This window comes from Alosa alosa, chromosome 10 (assembly GCF_017589495.1).
Source record: "Alosa alosa isolate M-15738 ecotype Scorff River chromosome 10, AALO_Geno_1.1, whole genome shotgun sequence".
In the NCBI taxonomy this organism is placed as follows: domain Eukaryota; kingdom Metazoa; phylum Chordata; class Actinopteri; order Clupeiformes; family Clupeidae; genus Alosa; species Alosa alosa.
Genome location: NC_063198.1, coordinates 22,045,355 through 22,062,625, shown reverse-complemented (window position 1 = coordinate 22,062,625; position 17,271 = coordinate 22,045,355). Strand labels below are relative to the sequence as shown.

Here is a 17,271-nt window from a genome sequence, read left to right as displayed (position 1 = left end):
GGAACTCCTTGCATACAACAAACCTTCTCCAAATTGCCACCAGGCATACACGACTGGGTTAACAGCTGAGTTTGCATAAGAGAGGAGTATCCCGTTATAGAAGGCCTGGTGAGGATCTGCAGCCCCATAGAAAGAGGAGACGTTCATGAAGTGCAGAGGTAGCCAACAGACAAGTTGGCCATGTAATATAAGGCATGGGAATCACCATCAAAATTGTACAAGTGATGGTTGTGGAATTTGATGCTTCATCTGTTCTTGAGTGTTGTGGCAATTTAATCCAAACAGACCCCAAAATACCTGACAGCCAGCAGACTCCTACTATAGGATTTTGTCAGACATTTTAGTTTTTTTCTGTTAGTCTGACATTTCCAAGGTTGCCATATTGTGTATGAAATAAACACATACACAATAACTTACTTTCAATTTCAACCTAATGCCACCTATCAGCCACGAGTCTTGCAAGCGTGAATAGCATAGCCTAACTGTGAAATTGTTAGGGGAATTGCTATAGGTAAAAGCAACGACCGAAATGCAGTGTTGCAAAGAGTGTAACTTGTGCAAACACTGATTCACACACACACACCACCACCACCAAATTTGTTTTCTTTTTTTTTAGAACTCTGTTGCCGTTTCAAGGGGCAAACAAAAACACACTGTCAAGACAGTGCACTTTACCAGGCACACGAATTACAGATTCACGTGGAGTGAAACAGTGGGCAGCGGTCTGAGGTGTGACATATATTCCTTTCACCAATCAGTAGGCTAAGCTGCTTCACTCTCCCGCCATGACTTTGAATATTTCCCCCCTCCTTGTTTGACGTCAGTCATTTTTTCCAGTCCTTAATTCATTCATTCAAGATCAAATACATCTTTGATAGGCTAGGCTACTATAAGGTGAAACAATTACCTTGAAACATCACTATAATCCAATAATTCGTATTTTTTGTAAGGGGCACTAGGCTAACCAGTTTGTCAAGACCATTTTTTAAATAGCTAAAATAGCCTAAACAACTGATCTATTTTCAAACTTTATTTTTCTTTGTTTAATCAACCTAAGTAGGCTAGCCTAGGCTATATATTTCGCTTCTACATGGAAATGTAGGATTGACAATAAGCTTCTTGAATCTTATTTGCATTTCTTTATAGCCAAAGAACAAAAAGGCCATTTTGCAGTGATCAGAACGGAGGTTGTTAAACTCCTGCAACACCACACAAATGAGTTATCCCACTTTGATACCGTCATTATAGCCCTTCAACCTGCGTTACGGATGCTGTTTACTCGACAGCTTCTTTAGAAAGACATGTGCCACTGTCAATGCAATGCAGTAGGGACTTGAACTGCAGCCAAGAGAGAAAGAGGCCGAAGCTCAACGGGTGCAGGAGCTGACAGAGTTTTGGCTGACATACATAAACAAACCTGACTTTAGCAACACGTGGACTGGGCGGAGCTATACCAGAGCCCGTCTTCCTATTAGACATTCTCTGGCTATACTCAAATTTTCGCGCGGATCTCGATACGTGCTCTCTGGGTTGTCCCAGCAAAAACGACTTTTTTTTGTAGCCTGCTGTTATTTTGAGATGGTTTATATTTGAAATCATTCATTTATTTATTTTAGGCTTTGTCTTCTTCATGAAAACGTGTCAAACCCGCATCAGGATTAGGCTAATCTCAAACAGGTTAGTTAATGAGGTCAAACACAATTTGTGACTGAACAGAACAGACATTTTGTTTAGAAAATTAGGTTAGACTGTGCAGTGGGAGCAATAATAGCCTATGCGGTGCCAACTAATCCTCACAGAGGGTTAGGCTAGCCTAGCCATTTAGACTTCATGGCAGGGAAACGTTTCTGTAAATAGGCTAGATCTGGTTGTCTGTGCGTGGGTGTGACACAAGAATGCCTCATAATTAGTTCCACAGAGAGCCAGTGGAAGTGGACTGCAGAGGTATTTCCTCAACCCGGAAGAATGGGAGAGGATAGTAGGCTACATTCACGTGTCCACGAGTGTTTACCGTGGTCCGTGATACCCGTGATCCACGTGTTCTGACAATCTCGCTCCGCCCGTCCACGAGAGAAGACCCAGGCAGTCTCGCTCCGCCCGTCCACGAGAGAAGACCCACGCCCACCGAAGTTCATAAAAATGTCTCTTCCCTCTGCAGCGTGAACAGTTTGACATTAGACACGACATACCTGGACTCCGCTGAAAGGATAGCTAATTCGTCTCGAACACCCCTTGACGATTTTGCATTTGTAGGCTAATTTGGGATTTGAGTGGATATATTTCAATAGGACTTTCAATCTCTGTTGTTTTAGTCAGTCAATCAGTTTCGATTAATTAGCTCTAAGTGAAGCCATAAAGGCTATCCTAGGCTACAAGAAATATCATCATCTATTGGAGGATAACACTGATCTGTAAGTGGAATGTTATTTTCCTTTAAGTCTTGTCTTTTCAGCCTTTTTCAAGTTCTTGGTAGCATATCAATTAAAATACTTCTAGACATGTAATAGAAAATAGCTGTATTTATGCTACATAACGTTATTAGGCTACACTGTTGCATATCATTCAAGCTAGTCTGTGAATTGTTACAAACGTACCTGGCCTACTTATTTTATGTAGGATACATGGACTAGCCTTTACAAGAACTAACACATATAGGCTTAAATCTACCATTTAAAAATAGGTAGGCCTAGATAATTTGGCTTGTGTTGGATTGTCTGTGTTTTTTTAGAACTCTGACCGTGAAACTCTGACCGTATTTGTACCATAGACTGTTAGTTAGATAGTTTGTACAATCGCCGTTTCAAGGGGCAAAAAAACACTTGAGACAACCTCGTAGTGAACTTTACCAGTCACACGAGTTACAGATTCACGTGGAGTAAAATAGTGGGCAGCGGTCTGAGGTATGTCATATATCCCTTACACCAATCAGACAGTACTTCCCTCTCCCGCCATGACATTTGATTTTCCCCCCACCTTGTTTGACGTCAGTCATCTTTTTCAGTCCTCTATCAGAAACCTGAAGATCCTTACTGGTAACGAGATGTCACTGCGATGCTCGCCATTTCCATATTGATAACCTTTTTGAATTTTAAACCAAATTATAAAAAAATATTCCACATTTGGATCATCAGCCTAATATTGGTATGCGTCGTTTAGGAAACAAAAACAAATGTGAACCGACCTTAACAGAACCCAGTGTCTAGCATAGTGTAACAATGTCTAGCATAGTGTCATGTAGAACTATTTAATCATTGGCCTACTATTATGGGATTTATTTAGGCTGTGTGTTTTAAAATCTGTCATGATTTGTCTAACAGATTTTCATTTTAATTTGGTATGAGAGGCAGTCAAAGGCGTCAGTCTCTCAGACATGTCTAAATGACATCAGATTGAGCCACTCCCAGTTTACTCGAAAAACCCCAACTTCATGAGAACCTGTTCAATGAAACCCATTCATAGCCAAGTCATTTGCTTGGGGGATTTCTGATGACTCAGACAGCAGAAGTTCGAACAATTTTGTGAGGAGGAAGTTGTCTGGTGGTAAATTGATCTTTGAGTTTGTATTGAAAACGAAAAATACACTGCTGAAGGGAAGAGTAGAGAGAGGCTTCTCAAGCCCCTGTCCCCACCTCCAACTTCCCCTGTCTGACCCACACTGTGTGTAATTTTCCTGAAGTTACCCAGCTGGTGGTTTCCCTTTGGACCTTTGATTTGAAACCAGGAAATAGTGCTGAAAGAGGAATGGGCAAGGATTTGCCTTAAAATGACATATATACAGCTACATGATGAAATTGTGAAAAGATTAAGATTGTAGATGTATCCAGCACAGATTTTAAATTATGATTAGGCCTACAGCCTTTTCAGGATTTTTTGAGAAGTAGAACTTTGGCAATTGGAAAAGGGAAGTATATTTACAAAGAAATACCTTGTGTTCTATATTGTGAAATACCACATACTTGAGAGAAATTAAGTGAAGGAATCCCTAGCAGGGCCCAGCAGTTTTCTGAGATGGTTAGAAAACTGTTGAGGTACAGTACAGTCTCTATATGTAGTACCGTTTTCTCCCAACAGTGTGTTTCTATCACCCCCTAGAGGTTGTAGTTGGCTACAACCGCTGTTTGGTTAGACTTGCCCTTGCAAGTAGCTAGGAGTTTTGCCCAGGCATGTACCAGACAAGACCTGCCTGTAGAGGGTTGGACCTTCATGAGTCAGCAGTAGACTGATCAGAGTTTAAAAAGCCTTGTGCTGTCTGAGTTGAGTTCAGTTTCAACAAACCAGCAGTGAAGCAGCCAAGGTGCAATCATGGTGAGTTCAGATGGGGGAAAAAAGCATTTAAAACTGTATATCTTTCAGGGCATGTTATTGATATGGTTTGGATTTTCTAAACATGATGGTTTTTTTATGTGAAAGGTTTAGATGACTTGATAAAACAGTGTTTTCAAAGGGTCATGTAGAATTAAAGAGAGGTTCTGAATTTGATGGCACGGTAGTCCCAGGGAACATATGACTATGTAGAATATTGTTAATCACACTTATTCTCTCTTCTCTTCACAGTGTAGAACCATGTCCTTCCACAAGCGTGTTCTGAGGTCTCTGGGAAACGGGTCAGCCAGACGGAACCTGTTTGGGCCAGTGGACCGTAACCAGCTGCAGCAGGACTACCACACAGCGCTGAAGCGGGACCTAGAGGAGGCATCACGGCGCTGGGGCTTCAATTTCCTCACCGAGGAGCCCCTGGACAACGCCGACTTCCTGTGGGAGGGTGTTTCTGGGGCGAAGGTTCCCCTGGTGTACCGCTCCTCTAAGCGCAGCAATGTCACCGACTTCTCAGCATTATCCACATCCTTGGAGGCCGGAGTATCCATGGAGTCGGCATCAGCAGAGACCATGCCCAGCACATCGCAGAGCAGTAAGGAAAATGTTCCTGGGACACCGGAGAGACACCCAAACAACCGGAAAATCCTGGAAAGAACCCCAGTGAAGAACGATGCCAGTAGCAACAAACTGAAGAGGAAACAATCTAATATTACAGGTGTGTGTTTTTTGTCTTTGTGCTAGTATTTCTTGAAGTGTTTTTTGTTTAAGATTTTTTTTCTATTGTCTCATCTTCAGTGAGCTTATTCTGTTATTGCCTATTTATGTCCATGTTATTGAATGTCTTCTACCTCTGGTTTGATTCCAGATTTCTACCAGGCAAAGAGAAGGGTAGTGGGCACGCCCAGAAAATCAGGCCAGTGATTGGACAACTGGTAGTGACCAAGGAAGCCTCATTTGCAAGCAGCAAAACTCACTACTTCTCTCAGGAACTTAAAACCCAACACAGGCACTGCACATACAAAGCCTACCTAAAGACTTGTACATAGAAACAAACACCTCAGAGGTATCCTTTGTCATCTCCTCTGGGAGACTCTTCTACAAATCATGGCTGTCAATCCCACGAGAACCCCCATCACCCATTTATGAAAACCTCATAGTGGGGGGTGCTGTTGCTATTTAAAGGTGGAGGTGTGGTCTTGTAAAATCACTGTAGCCTCTTATTGGGAGGGTGGTCCAGAAACATGTCTGACTCTGCTACACCATGGACCAACGTGAACTTTGCTACTGGTTCTATGCTTTATGTAAACTTGAACTGGACTGAATCACTTACACTCCGTGACCGTTCTGAGTGGGATAATTGTGAGGGCCTTTGTTGACTGCTCGTAGTGTAGGTACACCTATTCCATCATAGATGAGTGGTGGCAAAGTATAGCAGAGGAGCAGTGCCAGTGAGGTAAACTCAAAACACTGCAGTATTCAGAGAAGTTCTCCAAAGGTGCTCATTTTTGTTCCTTTTTTACAGTTGCAGTAGCACTAAGGAGCCTTTCCTGTCATTTATGTTTAATAGGAAATTATTTGGGGGTGGGGGTAATCAGGTTCACAACCTAACATGTAATAGTAGGAAACTGTAAACTGGAAGGCTTATCCAGTGGAAAATGCACTGTTATACCTTCATTATTGATAGTCTGCTAACAAATCATATGCAAAGGTTTGGAGCATGTGTTGAAGGAGGATGAAAGAAAGATCTGTTCTGTTCTAGACATCTTTGTGTATTTTATTTTTTTGCATTTTAACTTCCATGTTTTCCTCTCAACCGCCCGAAGCTTTAGCACAACTTTTGCAGTACTGCAGACATATACTATTGTAACTAAAATTAAGTAGCACAAGTCTATTAAGCAATTGTTTGGCCTTTGAAGGAGTCTCTTTGGAGAAATACATTAGACCTCGATATATCAAGTAAGCTATTTCCACATACTAATGTACTTTTTATTTAATTCACAGTGCAATATATATTTTTTGCAAGCTCCCTCACGATGGGGAAAAAAGTTTATCTTATAATTTATTTATTTAGATTTTTTTTCTTCTTGCTGCTATTGGTGACAATAGGGGAGACAGGCAGCATCAAGGCATTCAGATAGACACCAAGAAATGAAACGGCTTTGAGTAATATGCACCACCCTGATTAAAATGCCTTGTTCAATATCAGTCTGCAGTACCCCAGAAATTGCACTCACCGTAATCTGTTTCTTCAAGTGCACAGGGCCCATCTTCTTCAATGTGTAAATATATGGTATATATATATATATATATATATATATATATATATATAAATGTACATATTTATTGTTATATAAGTCATGTTGTGTTCTTGACATGTTTTCACTTAATTATGAGATGGAAATAAAATTATATGTACTGTATGTCTGACTCATTTTCGTTATTATTTTAGTGGTCTGTTTTATTGTGGTGTATTAACCTTGATGGTAATGCTTTATAGCTATGTCTACTTTACCCATTATTTTCCTCTATATGAACTCCATTTAACACATTTGTAGAGATAAAACCATCCATGGCCATGATTTAAACTGATTGTGCTTTCCCAACTTCTATAGACAAATAGTATGCATAACTAGTATGCCTCATCAGCATCACTAGCAGCAAGTATTCACTCAGGTGCCAGGCTCTGTGACCTACTTGTTGTCAAGCAGGTTGCTAGGAAGATGACGACAGTAACCCCCCTCTGCCCCCACCTTGACCAGTTCTCTTGTTTACATCCTTACATCCACACAGTCATTCTCCCTGCTGTCTCTCTTGGGGGGAGACTGTAGAGTCTCAGATTAGTTGTTGCAATCAGCACGCCCCGCTTCGCTAGCACTACTCATTAGTGGGGAAGAACCTTTGCCAAAGGGAATCTAGCCAAATGACCTGTTGGAGTCTAGTCAAATGGAACTTACACTCCCTACACAGGCAGACATGAATGTCATCCAGTGGTTTTAGAAAGGAACTATCAGAACCAAATACTATTAGGTGGAATTTGTCTGGTTCAGCAGAAGTGAGTGTTTAGTCCAGTGATACTCAACTGAACACTGTGTAGAACCGTTTCTGGTAGCTACACCAGAAACAGAACCAATCAGCAGAATTGAACCACATTCAGGAAATCTGGATTCAGCAGACTGAGTTAGAACCTCTCAGAACTCAGCAGTGTGTGTGTGTGTGTCAGATGCCCACCATGAAAGGGGTGGGTGGGGCGCTTGCTGTGACGAACCTGGTGAATATTTTAAAAGGAAGCGAAGATCTACCGGTGACAGTTGCTGATAACGCACTGCTCTAGTCGGATCTGAGACAGGAATCTAGCGCGTTCTCTCGCGCCACTGCCGCTCTGTGCATGCGACATCGGCAAAAAGAGGAGCCCTTCAGCCATCTCAAAAAGGGCTGTGAGGCGTGCGAACGAGGGGCCAGAGTTGTAGAGCGGACGAGTGGACCATAATGGCACTGACGCATGCCCTGCTGCCTTCCCTCTCTCTTGCTCCCCTCCCCCTCCCTCTGTTTATCCAGCTTGAGCTCAGAGGGGCACCTGCACGCGTGCGCTAAGCTCCCCCTCCCTCCATCTAACCCCCTCTCCCTGGCTCTCTCATGTGTGCCTCAGCAGCAGCTAGTCCTGTGACAGAGCAGGACCGCTAGCGTAGTGCTCTCTCAGATAGGGTGGTCACAGAGCTGAGGACACAAGTACAGACAAATAACGTACAGTAAAATACATAGGAAGAAGGAGAGAGGGAGGCTGAAATTTACTGTGAGATGGGTGGCTGTGGAAGAGAGCACAGTCGCTTGAGCGCTAAACAATGGCACACGAGGCACGGATAGAGCTGTAGTCAGACAGCGGGGAGACAGAGAGAGCGTGAAGCAGAGAGGGGGTTTTGGGGAGGGGAGTGAGTCTGTTGTGACTGAGAGAGAGAGGGGGTGGGGTGTGGAAGGTAACAGAGAGAAGGATGGGCCTCCTATACAGAGCTGCAGTGGCACTGCCAGTCCTGGATTAAACAGTATGGTAATGTTCCCAAATTGATATTATAATCACCATGCTTTTTGGTTGATATGTATGCCTTCTTTTACATCACTATTTTTGTTTGTTTTGTCATTTTGTAACCATCCATTGCTCCGTCATGCAACATCATCATCCAGTTTTCTGCCATGCTGCAGTGCATGTCTTCACATACGTTTAAGTCAGCGCCACATCTGTGTGCAGTCATCATCACAGGCATCTTACGTTTGGCCTCTAAGAGCTTGTCATTTGGTCATTTTCGCTCATCCCTGGGTTTAAAACAACCATGGTTGCCATGGTGTGTTTTGTGCATGTAGATGTATGTGTTGTGCAAGGCTGTGTTTACTGCTCGAATAATCTCCGCATCTTAGCCCGGTCTCTGTGTAAAATCCTTATCTTAAGTGTTCGAGGGATATCGAATAGATGCAAGTACCCTGGCTGCTATACACGTTGACATGGATTTTATCCTCCCTGCTTTTTGCGGTTAAATCCACTCATTTGCCGTGTGGCTTTCTGGCGTAACCTACTTTCTAAAAATGTCATCGGGTGACCGGCTGTTGAGATCATTGCGGAGAGCACCCGTGAAGCTCGTGTATCTCTCGGATCGCAGGAAAATAAAAAATAAAACGCCATCAGAAGCACGCCGGCTTTATGCCAGTTGAAGTAGGGCAGCTGTGTGAACGTGTGAGATGGTGTCGTCCGATCCAAGCCCACAGAATGGCCTCAGTTACCCTACATTTCCTGCAGGCTTTTATATTTTTCCTTTCCCTTTCCCTTTTGTCTGGTGGCTTGCCATGGATGACGAGATAACGGGGTTGAGAGGTCAGTCACAGCAACAGGGCATAATGATTAACCCCGTGACGAGTCCCCCCTTCTTTTCTGTGGGGAGCAAATATTCAAACTCAAAACTGGCACAGCCTACCGCGTGCAGACTATTATTAACCTCGCTGAGCTCCAGTGTAATTTTCTCCTAGCTGATTCACAGTGGAAAGGCAGCTCAGACGCTGTCAAACTGACTGGGACTATGACTAGGAGGTTTTATGAACTCATGTCATGTTTACAATATCTTTTTGTCTGATGCACTCTCTTATTTAGCCTATTGTATCCTGTACATTAGACAAGGAATGGAGTATGCAAAATCTGCTTTTTCCTTGTCATCACCATTATTAGGCCAAAGCAATAATTTGATATAAAGGCATGCTACTGTTAAGTTGCTTTGATGCAAGCATGCCCTTGATTCATCAAGCTGCTACTGGGAGATTTGCCTGGACAGATGTTCCATATTTTGCTTACAGTGCAGTGGAATTATTTATTTATTTAGTTCATATTTGGTTATTTATTTATTTCCCTTATGAAACGCTGCAGCTTATAATGGCTAGTTTAGTCCTTCATTCACACACATACACGCAAATAGAATTTAAGGCCAATTCAAACAAATAAGTGCCCACAAAGAGCTGTGGGGCGACGGAGGGTGTGTTATAATGTGCGCACAGTTGAATCTCCAAGTGCACTGGAAACACACTGAACTGTTCTCTCATCGTGATTTATAATCTGCAGTTCATCCTTTCTTTTTTCATTTAGTTTCAGTGTTCGATCAGGATCTTTTCTGGCTGAAAGCAAACATCCCTTTTGTTCTCTCCTCCCTGTTCTTCCTTTCCTTTCACATTGGCCACTTTCTTTTCCCTCCTCTGTTATTCATTATCTCTCTTCTCTCACACCTCTCTACCTTTCCACCTTTTCCTCTTTGCCCTTCTCCCTCCGTGCACAGCTGGATAAGAGTGAGGTGTCCACGCTGGGCCTGCCGCCCTCCACCAGCCACGGGGGTTCGGATGGCAACATCAGCGTGGACGCGGCGGCCGCGGTTGCGGGCTTGGAGGCCGCTGAGATGCAGCGGACGCGCGCCGCCCTGGAGCACCTGCAGCAGAAGATCCTCAAGATCACCGAGCAGATCCGGGTGGAGCAGGAGGCGCGCGACGAGAACGTGGCCGAGTACCTGAAGCTGGCGCACAACGCCGATAAGCAGCAAGGGGCACGCATCAAGCAGGTGTTTGAGAAGAAGAACCAGAAGTCGGCGCAGACCATTGCACACTTGCACAAGAAATTGGAGCACTACCACAAGAAACTTAAGGAGATTGAACAGGTGTGTGTGTGTGTGTTTGTGTGGTTAAAATGTAGAGAGACACATAAACACATTAGAGAGAGATGGGTAGAACGACAGAGGTGGTGAACCAGGTGGATATTGGATATTGCACAATTTACTGGATGTGGATGGTTGGCCTGTTGTAATTTGAAAGTGGCAGTCATTGTTCTATGGGGTAGATACACACCAAACAGACTGCCCAGGTGTTTATTGCACCATGGGCTGAATACACACCAAACAGACTGCCCAGGTGTAAACATAAACTGGATTGCTGCTGTTGGATGAGGTGGAACATCAGCACAGCACCTGATCTTTCAGTCACCCATACGTTACATATGTTTTAACTTGTCCCCAGCTCTCTGCTTTTCTGCTCTCCTCTTATTCCCCCCTTTTCTCTTATTTTCTTCTTTTTCCTGTTCTATGCCTCTGTTCTGTCCTCTTTCTTTCTCCTCCTTGTCTTCCTCTCTCTCTCTCTCTCTGTCTTTATTTTCTCTTCCCCACTTCCCTTTTACTCTCTTGCTCTCTCCGTCCTGTCTAGAACGGTCCAGGGCGTCAGCCCAAGGATGTCCTGCGGGATATGCAGCAGGGCCTGAAGGACGTGGGCGCCAACATGCGCGCGGGCATCAGCGGCTTCGGCGGCGGCATGGTAGAGGGTATGAAGGGCGGCGTGTCGGCGTTCACGCACACAGCCGTGGTCTCCAAGCCGCGCGAGTTCGCCAGCCTTATCCGCAACAAGTTCGGCAGCGCCGACAACATCGCCCAGCTCAAAGACCCGCTGGAAGATGGCCACGGGCAGGAGACGCCACGGGCGCTCAGTGGCAGCGCCACGCTCGTCTCCAGCCCCAAGTACGGCAGCGACGACGAGTGCTCCAGCGCCACCTCCGGCTCAGGTGCCGGCAGCAACTCTGGGGGGGGTGGAGGTGGGGGTTGTGGTGGTGGAGGTGGAGGTGGAGGTGGAGGTGGAGGTGGCGGTGGAGGTGGTGGTGGTGGTGGCGGTGGTGGTGGCGGTGGGGGTGGCGGTGGTGGCGGTGGTGGTGGTGGAGGTGGGGCGGCCATTTTGGGCAGCCCCCGTCTGGACGGACACCACCACCACCACCACCATGTGCACAGCTCGTGGGATGCCCTGCTGGAGGGGCTCCAGGAGATCAAGTCCAGCCAGGCCCACATGGAGGATGCCATAGAGGACATGAAGGGACAGCTGCAGAGCGACTACTCTTACATGACCCAGTGCCTGCAGGAGGAGAGATACAGGTACAGGCATACACATGGATGGATACACACCCACACACACACACACACACACACACACACACACACACCAACACAATCACACTGGTAGAAATAGACTAGCTACGAGAAATGTTAAAGCAGTCAGATGAAAGGAAAAGAGATAGTCTGTCTGGTCTGGACACACAAAGAAAGAGAGGTAAAGTCAAAGGTAGGCAAACACAGTGGCAGAACCGACAGGGAGACAGACACAGAGTGAGTGAATGCAGTGAAGAGACTGGGAGACGTATTGAGAAGGACCCAGAGACACACATGGAAAGTTGAGAGGGAGACGTACAGGGGAGGTATGCAGTGATGCAAGTAGATAGTTACAACAAGGACAAACGGAGAGCTACAGGCCAGGACACAGGTTGACCTATAGTATATGTAACTGATAGAAACAGATCAACAGACATGTTGAAAGATGTTGAAAAAGAAATGAAAAAGATTTAATGACACAGTGAGGCAAACAGTGAAACGCAGACATACTGATGGAAAAATACAGGGACATAGAGCCACAGAAAACTGTGTAGCGTAACAGAGTGGCATACAGGATTTGTATAGTTAGACATGCACTGAAACAGACAGGAATACATCCAGATGGGACTTGGGTTGGTAATGAACAACAGCATGGCAGCTTAATGAATGTTTGTTCCAGCCATACCCTGAGCTAGATGATGTATTAGTTTGATTAGTATCATTTCATTTGACTACTCTAATTCATGAACCTTTGCTCAATGGCGAATCCTGGTGGTTGGCACTAAATACTGGAGAGGATTATTACTTTCCTCTTTTTTTCAATCTAAAATCATCCTTATCTTGGGCAGATGGCGTTTCATTCAGAGATGATAGATGGCCATGTTGGTTTTCTTATTGGATTTAGCATTAAGACAAATGGTACAGAAATAAATGAAATACACATGGAAGAAGCTGATACATATACCAAAGATGTTAGAACATGTTAAATGCTTCTACAGTTGGGGAGGGAGATTATTAATGGACGTGTGTTTATAGGTATGAGCGGCTCGAGGAGCAGCTGAACGATCTGACTGAACTCCATCAGAACGAAATGACCAACCTGAAACAAGAACTGGTCAGCATGGAGGAGAAGGTGGCCTACCAGTCCTACGAGAGAGCCAGAGACATCCAGGTCAGCAATATCTCCATAGTTTATGTGTGAGACACGCAAGGAATCTGTAGTGAGGTTTACAAGCAATGCTTGTAAAGACCTGTGTCTTTTTGAAGAGCTTGTAAACAGAGGAAAGTCTTCCAGTCATGGGGTTTTGTATTTCATGTACACATACAAGGGTAAAGTAAACATAGTACATGTATGTATAACTGAATGTGTGTGCTTGTCCAACATCAAGTGTGCACAGGTTTGGGTACATTGTATTTGTCTTTGTATGTTTAGTGTCCACATGCGCATGTTAATGAGTTGCACATGCATTTCTGTGTCCACGTGCACATGTTAATGTTCACATTGCGTGTGTGTGTGTGTGTGTGTGTGTGTGTGTGTGTGTGTGTGTGTGTGTGTGTATGTTGACCTGTACAGGAGGCTGTGGAGTCCTGTCTGACCCGCATCACCAAACTGGAGCTGCAGCAGCAGCAGCAGCAGGTGGTGCAGCTGGAGGGGGTGGAGAACGCCAACGCGCGCGCCCTCCTGGGCAAGCTTATCAACGTCATCCTGGCCCTGATGGCCGTGCTGCTGGTCTTCGTCTCCACCATGGCCAACTTCATCACGCCGCTCATGAAGACCCGCACCCGCGTCGCCTCCACTGTGTTCCTCGCCCTCTTCCTCTTCACCCTCTGGAAGCACTGGGACTTCCTCGAGCTCTGGTTGCTCCCCAGCTGAGCTTGCCCCCCCCTACACCCCTCTTCTTCCTCCTCTTTTTCTCCACCTCACCTCTTTATTTCACTCACTCCTTCCTTCCTTCCTTCCCTCTCTCTTTTTGGTCCTCTGATTCCATCACCCAGCACTCCCTCTCCTCCCCATTAACTGGCTCGGAGGGAGAAACGGATCTGATGATGAAGCACAGACCTACTTGAGACACGACTAAATCTGCTGCATGACTACCATCAGGAGATAGAAGTTGTGTGCTTTTTTTTCTAATGAACGATTTGCACTTTTCCCGGCACGAGGTCGCCGTTTTTATCGAGCGGCACGTCATCCTGTTCACAAAAAAAGAAAAGCTGTGACAATTGGGGGGATTTGATGCTGAAATCCACGAGCTTCGCGAGCTGGGTGGCTGTGAGCTCGCTGTGAACTGCCCGACTTGCATGCGAAGGCTGACTAATGAGAACTAATGGCCAACGATGACTGAGGCGTGACTGATAAGGCTGGAAGAAAGAATGGCAGCCCTTCTGAAGACATCTGAGAAAGACAAAGACAGAGGAGATGGGGGGTGATGGACACAGCTCTGGTTTGGTTATCCTACCGCCCCTTCCATCATCTTTGTATAGACTTTACGACTGGCAGTGATTGAACATCATGGGCCCCAATGTGAATTTTATAGCCTTTTAAATTAGATTTTTTTCTTTTCTTCATCCATTGTTGTGTGTCTTTAGTCTCTGCTCTAAACCAAGTGGGATTTATTTTTCTTTTCTTATTTTGTTTGAGGTAACCCTTACAGGGTGAAAGATAATCAGAAGATGCATTGAGGATGTGGCAATGGCCTTGTGTGATATTAAGCTATCAGCTTATGTGCTGAATATCTGAGAATGTGCTTATGCATGCCTGCACTCTGGCATTCATGTATTTTGCAAGGAGACATGACCATAGCTTGCTATGACAGGAGGGGTAAAAACATTCCAAAGTTGTCAGACATGCTTGGGGCTCATTGAAATTACATTTAGTTCTCCTGGTGAATTTATATGAATGAAATTCTATTGTCTTTGAATGTTTTCATATCATGCTTTTTGTGTCTTTTTGGCCTTTTAGCATATTGTTCAAGTATTTTGGTTTCGCTTGAAAAGGATGAAAAAAGGGTGTGCTTTTTTTTATTTATGACATATGATGAAATATTGACAGACCTGAGAAAGAACAGCTGAGATTTATCTCTACAGCAATTAACCATAATTCCATAACGCAGCCAGACCATCAAACCGTCTTTATAACCACAGTGGTAGTGCATCATAGAATCTATATGATATCAGATTCACTGGCATGTTTCATCATTACTCCTTTCTATCCAGTTTGCTACCATAGATCCATCACAGCTCTCTTGGATTCTTAATAAAAGATTTGACATAGGACTGACATGCCTTTCTTTCACAACTGTGTGCTTTCGTCACTTGGCAAGTGCTGGATAGTTTGCCACACATGTGACTTAGTGACACCTGCTGGTCAGACCTGTGCCTTTGAATGTTATACACACTGCAAAATGACACCTAAATTTGACACAAAAACATTTTAAGTGGATATCCTCATTGAAGTTCTCTGTTAGTCTAGGACTATGCTTAATACATGTCAGGAATCTTTCCCTAGTGTGACCTAGAGTAAGAGTGCAGTTGAACATCTACATATCATTCTTCGTATATACACAGTGTGCCCCCCCCCCCCCCCCTCTAACACATACACACACACACACACACACACGTTCACACACTGTCACAACAAGAATAAAATTGACCTTAATTGTATGGTATTATTGTATGTTTCAGGAGGGGCCTGCTTGTGCTGTCTATAAAAAAACAACCTATTGCAATTGCAAGAGCCATGTCCTAATAGTTACTCCACAGCATTACAGAACAGTTACATAGTGCACAAAAAATATGGGCCTGTCTGAAACAGTGTAACTAGTTTCTGTTGTTGTTGTTTATACCAGTAATCTAGACTCCAGAGGTGTGTGTGTAGATAGGATTATGGCCGCTTTGACACCTTATAACGCTGAGAATTTTCTGCAGGCTCTAAAGGGCCTGTGAGATTCTGCTTCGGTTCCACTAGATGTTCCCTCCTTAATCGCCTGGATTAAACCATTGCTCACAGTTAACTGAACTCCTCTCACATCTTCCCTAATCCTCGTGTGTGACTGATGGGTGAAAGGCGTTTCTGCTCCAATGGGTTGAGATGGCGACGGAGCGAAACAAATGCGCCACAAAACTTCTGCCAGAAGTTGATCATTCCAAAGCATTAAAAGCCCTTTTTGCTGGACGGGAACAGATGAATTGTTCTGTGTGGGCCATGAAGTTTCAGCAAAGGGGAAAAAAGTGTTGATTTGTGTGGTGTGTTCGTTTTCCCTGATAGCATTTGGCAAGTGTCCTGAAACAGTTTTATCTTCTTTAAAAGGATAAACCAAACATTAAACCCAATGGAACTCTCATCCCTCTCTACAAATGTGCAAACATCCAATGAAAAGACCAGCCCTTTTTTTTAACACTATTTGAACTTTTTCCACAAAACGATATGTTATGGCAGGGGTTCCCAAACTTTTCCACGACAAGGCCCCCAAAATACCACTAGGTTCTGGCCAAGGACCCCCTTAATGTGTTATTAAACCCATCGACAATACTACGGCAAATGTAAAAATACATTAAGCTAATCCTAATCCTTAGCCACAAGCACTTCGCGATAGAGCATACAGTGTGTAAAAATTGTATTTGGGGCTTTCTGCTATATGAGAGCTATCGCTCTACTATTATTCAGTCATTATAATGGAAAATATAATGTCCAGATATGCGACACAATATTATAATGGCATTGTATAACAACCCTCATAGTAATAGGTATATTTGACATTTTCAAGTGTATTTATTTGTTCCTTTTATTTTTCCTTCCAACTTGCTGAGGCCCCCCTGGCACCCCCTCGCGGCCCCCACTTTGAAAACCACTGTGTTATGGTACTACTGCACCATTCTACTACTACTGTGCTCTATTAGTATAAAGTAGGAGCTGTGTTAGTGTTTTCTCCTGAAACTACTAACTACCCAAATTTGTGGGTATAAATTGGGATGTAGGGCTCATTAAATGGTGCTGTTCTGTAACCTTCATCGTCCAGTCAAATCAAGGGTTCACAGCACCATACATAACGTTACAAATTACAAAAATGTATGGTGTCAAGATGGTGCCAAGGATTACCCCAAGTGCTGAGTGAAGTGAAGTCTGGTTGCATCTGTTGACCCCACAGCCAGACATGTACAGGCTGTCATACTGTACATACCCAGGTGTCTGCTCCCAAACACAACGGGAGCTAATTAGCCTGTAATAATATTGTAGAGGTCAGCTGTGACACCATACTTGACATGTATAGCAATGGCTGAGCCAAGCAGTGACATGACATGCTTTCAGATGTAACATGCTTTACAGGTCCTTCGTTATTCAATTCCGTCAGTACATCTTATATGGTGTGCCTGATATTTTAAAAGCACATATTTAGTCAAGTTTGTATTTTCCACACAACGCCTTTGCACTTCTCTGGCCGGTAGTACTCCTTAAATACACCGGAGGCCGCCCTTGTAACCACCTGTGACTACAAACACTACATTAAAATAAACATTAAAAAGAGAGGAAACTAAG

General features: G+C 44.2%; 2 protein-coding genes across 4 annotated transcripts; both read left to right on the top strand.

Annotated features, from left to right (window-relative positions):
• Positions 1–1,599: 1,599 nt before the first annotated feature.
• cdkn1a (cyclin-dependent kinase inhibitor 1A) lies at positions 1,600–6,709 on the top strand. 3 transcript variants are annotated; one of them, XM_048255186.1, is made up of 3 exons: positions 1,600–1,677; positions 4,555–5,032; positions 5,183–6,709. In XM_048255186.1, exons 2-3 carry the CDS (start codon positions 4,564–4,566, stop codon positions 5,236–5,238), a joined length of 525 nt encoding a protein of 174 aa, XP_048111143.1. In that variant the 5' UTR covers positions 1,600–1,677; positions 4,555–4,563; the 3' UTR covers positions 5,239–6,709. The 3 variants fall into 3 exon arrangements, with proteins under 3 accessions (XP_048111143.1, XP_048111142.1, XP_048111141.1); XM_048255185.1 differs by lacking the exon at positions 1,600–1,677 and adding an exon at positions 1,970–2,411; XM_048255184.1 differs by lacking the exon at positions 1,600–1,677 and adding an exon at positions 4,242–4,305.
• A 1,244-nt stretch (positions 6,710–7,953) lies between these two features.
• Positions 7,954–15,015, top strand: tmcc2 (transmembrane and coiled-coil domain family 2). Its single transcript, XM_048255956.1, has 6 exons — positions 7,954–8,359; positions 10,122–10,493; positions 11,032–11,428; positions 11,537–11,744; positions 12,774–12,909; positions 13,312–15,015. The coding sequence occupies exons 1-6, from the start codon at positions 8,357–8,359 to the stop codon at positions 13,609–13,611; spliced, it is 1,416 nt and encodes a 471-aa protein (XP_048111913.1). The 5' UTR covers positions 7,954–8,356; the 3' UTR covers positions 13,612–15,015.
• The last annotated feature ends 2,256 nt before the right edge of the window (positions 15,016–17,271 follow it).

What these genes read in the sequence shown, in the direction of transcription:
- cdkn1a (XM_048255184.1), top strand. An exon ending in GAAACAATCTAATATTACAG is followed by an intron (nt 5,033 to 5,182) that starts GTGTGTGTTTTT and finishes GTTTGATTCCAG; the next exon opens with ATTTCTACCAGGCAAAGAGA.
- tmcc2 (XM_048255956.1), top strand. An exon ending in AACTTAAGGAGATTGAACAG is followed by an intron (nt 10,494 to 11,031) that starts GTGTGTGTGTGT and finishes CGTCCTGTCTAG; the next exon opens with AACGGTCCAGGGCGTCAGCC. An exon ending in TGGAGGTGGGGGTTGTGGTG is followed by an intron (nt 11,429 to 11,536) that starts GTGGAGGTGGAG and finishes GTGGTGGTGGAG; the next exon opens with GTGGGGCGGCCATTTTGGGC.